Source organism: Poecilia reticulata, linkage group LG8, assembly GCF_000633615.1.
Source record: "Poecilia reticulata strain Guanapo linkage group LG8, Guppy_female_1.0+MT, whole genome shotgun sequence".
Lineage (NCBI taxonomy): Eukaryota > Metazoa > Chordata > Actinopteri > Cyprinodontiformes > Poeciliidae > Poecilia > Poecilia reticulata.
Genome location: NC_024338.1, coordinates 17,575,045 through 17,579,182, shown reverse-complemented (window position 1 = coordinate 17,579,182; position 4,138 = coordinate 17,575,045). Strand labels below are relative to the sequence as shown.

The 4,138-nt window shown below is 40.2% G+C and overlaps 2 protein-coding genes across 4 annotated transcripts in view; both read right to left on the bottom strand.

The window, feature by feature from the left end:
- LOC103468927 (uncharacterized) overlaps positions 1-1,558 on the bottom strand; it is a 15,000-nt gene extending 13,442 nt beyond the window's left edge. Inside the window, exon 1 of the mRNA XM_008416319.2 lies at positions 1,275-1,558. The gene's annotated coding sequence lies outside the window, so the exon portion shown is untranslated. The remainder of the gene's footprint in view (positions 1-1,274) is intronic.
- Positions 1,559-2,328: 770 nt separating this feature from the next.
- kcnh6a (potassium voltage-gated channel, subfamily H (eag-related), member 6a) overlaps positions 2,329-4,138 on the bottom strand; it is a 35,024-nt gene continuing 33,214 nt past the window's right edge. For all 3 annotated transcript variants that reach the window (XM_008416313.2, XM_008416314.2, XM_008416316.2), the window contains 2 exons: positions 3,741-3,948; positions 2,329-2,876 (listed from right to left, as the gene is read on the bottom strand). In XM_008416313.2, coding sequence (XP_008414535.1) covers positions 2,595-2,876; positions 3,741-3,948 — 490 coding nt within the window. In that variant the 3' untranslated portion in view covers positions 2,329-2,594. The remainder of the gene's footprint in view (positions 2,877-3,740; positions 3,949-4,138) is intronic.

Below are 4,138 nucleotides of genomic sequence, written 5' to 3'. Positions count from 1 at the left end.
TATATATATATATATATATACACACACACATACTGGCATATCTGTCACCCCTGAAAATATCCCTGCCACCCTCTTGCCACCCCATAAATATTTTTCTCGATCCTCCCCTGTCCACAGCTATATTTATGCTGAGGGTGTGAGGATCTGCTGTTTTCCTCATCGACTGGTAGCATTTAGCTGCAAATCGCACAATGTTAGAGGAATTGCGTGGCTAAAACATCTTGATGTCGTCCAAAAAAGATGACATGAACTTGTTGGTTCCCCTGTCCACTGTCGTGGCTGATATTTTATGAAAATCCGGTAGAAATGCTAAACTAATCGACTCAGAAATACTCTGCAGTCAGTCGAAACGAAAAATCCCATAGAAGCTAAGCTCTGGAGGAGGTTAATGTGAGACATGAAGACACGTGGGACTTTCGAGGGGCGTTTCTGGGCAGAGCTAGGTAAGGTCCATACTGATCCAAATCCTGTTCTTATAACTGGGGATAAATTAGTTCAACAGAACCCAAAAATTTGAAAACTACATGTCTCCTTTTCAAGTTTCGGATCTACGATAAATAATATATTTCCTGCAAAAAACAAGTTGATGGCTTTCAATTATATATATATATATATTTTTTTTTTTTCTCGGCCGGCGAGTACTGAAGACTTGGGTAATCCAACATTGGAGGGCGTTCCAGTTGATTTTTTCCGACTGGGAAGTTGGAATTTCAGTAGGACGGGAACGCAGCATACGTTGCGACCAAACAACATCACTGCGTTCTGTGACTGGAGACAACTGCTAGTTTGAACTAGCTAGTGACGGACGTTGGAAGTAAGGGACGGGAGTTCAACAGAGTGACAGAAATTGGTTTCCAAAGTTGTTTTTTGCCAGTTTATCCATGGCGTCTATTTTTTTCTAGTCAATCTAATTTGTCTGTGAACGTAACACACCCAGTTGGGGCTCAAAGTCGGTGGTATTTACAAAAGTGTGAAACAGCTAGCATAGAAACCGACTCGTACTTTCTCACTCCTGATGTGTTGATCAAATTGCCAACTTTGCCAGAATTCACACCTCATAATTTATATCACTATCTCATAAACAGCGTTTCCCTTTACACCGGAGCAGCACTAAAAACGTACAAAAGACGAGAGGCTAACCAGTTTTTCCCCATACATGTTAGGCGATAATGGGGCAATTTCTCCATGGTTACTAATGGCAGGTACGTTCTCAATGCAATATTTGATATATTTCCAATCATACTTATAAGGTATAAGAACGTTAATCTTCTTACCTTGACAAGTGTTCGCCGTAAATTCGAGGTTACACCCAGGGCTGTCACCGGTAGGGACACTGCCACTATTTGAGCTTGGCCCTGCTGTATGATTGATGGCTGCTATCCATCGCTATCGTATATTTCCTCATTAAAAGTTATACAATAAAATGTCAGGTTTGGTTTCTATCCTTTTCTGTTCGTCCAGCCAACAGCGCATCGCCCTATGACAATTTCTTAAGTGAAATCAACTAAATAAAAGCGATATTGAACCACAGATGCCTGGTTGTTGACTGACTTTACATGAGTGCACGGGCTGCTTTGACATCCATCATGGCGGAGAATTCTGAAAAGCGTGACGTCACGTGCAAACGGTCACGTTGCTGGCTTTTTTTAACGGTCAAACTCACCGGCAGTGGCCACACACAACTGCGATCTTCCTTTGTACGTTTATGTAGTGAGAAAGGTCTTAATTTTCCGCCAAAAACGATCTTTTCTAGAAAAAACGTGGAACTCTGGCTTTGAAAAGTCGCAAAAAAGGAAGAAAAAAAAAGATTAATCTCAGAAATTTTTGATAAAAAAACGTGTAAATTTCTGAGTTTCAAAAGTCTATTTTTTTATTTATTTTTTTTGTCAAACTAACGTTAGGTAGTTTTTACTTTTTAGCAAATTTTTGACTTTTTACTCTCAAAATTTCTAGAAGAAATAAGAACATTGATCAGTTCTTTGGTGTGCTCCATTTTTCTATCTTCAAAATAATCCAAAATATAATCATAATACTCGTATATCGAGCTTATTAATTTTGTTAGAGTAAGGTTAAAACTAACTGGGTTAAAACTCTGGCAGATGTGACCAGAAAAAATCTCTACAGAAAACATCTGTCTATATTCACAGCCATGTTTTCTCATAAGTTACTTTTCTGATTCGTGCCATGAACAAATGTGAGATTTAAGTTAAAATCTTCATCATTTACAATGTCAGACAGTTAATTTATTTAACACAGACAACAGTAACACTGACTCCAACAGCCTTTGTATTAACTAGATACAGAGTTCTTTATGCAAACAGCAGCTAGAACAGTATAAAAATACATTTGTTTCTTTATTGAGCCTAAATGTGCAATTCTTATACAAAGTGAATGCAGATATTTCTCAAACATGTTTTTTTTTTCTCTCCTTCCATTATGGAAACCTGAGTCTGGGATGCAGTTTGTGTGTTTTTCAGACATTCCTTGCTTTCCTGCAGCCTCCGACCAGGAGAGGAGGATCATTTTTTGGTAATATTTGGTGAGATGGGGATCCATCTGGACAAAATATGGCTTTACATTTGCAGTAGGTCGCTCTAGGTGCCTTGCAGGACCGGGTCAGAGACGTGTCTCTGGATCTCCTGCATCTCTGTGGAGGTCTCCAGGTGTTCGGGGAGCGAGGGGAAGCGCTGGCTGCCGCCGAGGAGCCCGGGGGCTTCGTGGACGTTGGGGGACAGGAAGTGAGGACAGGTGAGGTCAACAGAGGGCAGTCGTGGCGGGTCGGCCTCTGGTGACATGGTGTCGTCTGACGCCACGGTGAGATGGACGCCGCTGGAGAGGGAGTCTCTAGATTTCTGCTTAAAGTCAGAATCTGGACTCTGGAAACACAAAAACACTCAGATGTAGATAAAATGTTTAAATGCTGCAGCATTAATACATTTAAATTGCATTTTTTTTTGCATTTCCTTTTTTTTCTGCACATTTTATGATAGTTGTAAATTGGAGAGAAAATCTTCACTGCAAAATTTTAAGTATTTTTGTTCTAGTTTCTAGTGCCAATATCTTAGTAAAATTGAATACAAGACAAAACTAACTTAAAATTAACTTTTCAGCAAGAAATAGTTTGTTTTAAGTCAATAATTCCTTAATATTGATTAAAAAACTACTAGTTCCACTGGCAGATTGTTTCATTTATAACTTGGGAAAAATGTTTTATGGGTGGAATGATCTGCAAGTTGAATTAGTACTTTTTAAAAATCAATATTAAGGAATTATTGGCTCAAGAAAGCCACTATATCTGGCAGAAAAGCTAATGTAAGTTAGTTTTGTCATTTAAAATGTGCAAAGATATTTCCACTAGAAACGAGAACAAAAATACTTGATAAGATTTGGTGAATTTCAGTGTTTCACAAATAAAAATTTAAAATGTAGCAAAAAGAAAACAACAGGAAATCCCAGCCATACTTAGTCAGATTTGGGTGAAAAAGCAAACATGTGGAAACTCTTGGTAGATGAAACAAAAACTTCAAAATACAACAACGGTAGAAAACTTTCATTGGACGTCAGCCTGAACCAAACTCTGCACCGCGCCATAAGATTCAGTGGTGGCAGCATCATGCTGTCCTCTGTCCAATCTTAATAATGTAAATAGGTCACCTGTCTTAAAGGTGACCTATTTACATTATTAAATATACTTTATACTAAAAAACAAAATATGGAGGAATAAAATGCAGTTCTGATACCTGCAGCAGGGAGGCGGTGCCGCCTGTCTGTCCCGGCTGGATTGGGGGGCCCGTGTGGATGGCGGGGGTTCCCGAGCCGTACAGGGTGGTGGGGTGAGGCAGGTGGGAGCCGGGCGACACGTCGCTGTAGGCGGGAGGAACCGGGGTCATCTGCCTCTGGAGGAGCTGCAGGATCACATTGATATCTGCAGTCATACGGGTCTCCAGCCTGGGAAGAGTTAAAAGGAAAAGGTCACAGGCAAATAAAATATGATTTAAATATGACGGTAAAATATTTGCACACAAGCAAAAATAATTTGGCTCTACTCTGAGTCCCTCCCGGATGACCGAGCTTCTCACCCTATCTCTAAGGGAGAGCCCAGCCACCCTGCGGAGGAAGCCCATTTCGGCCGCTTGTA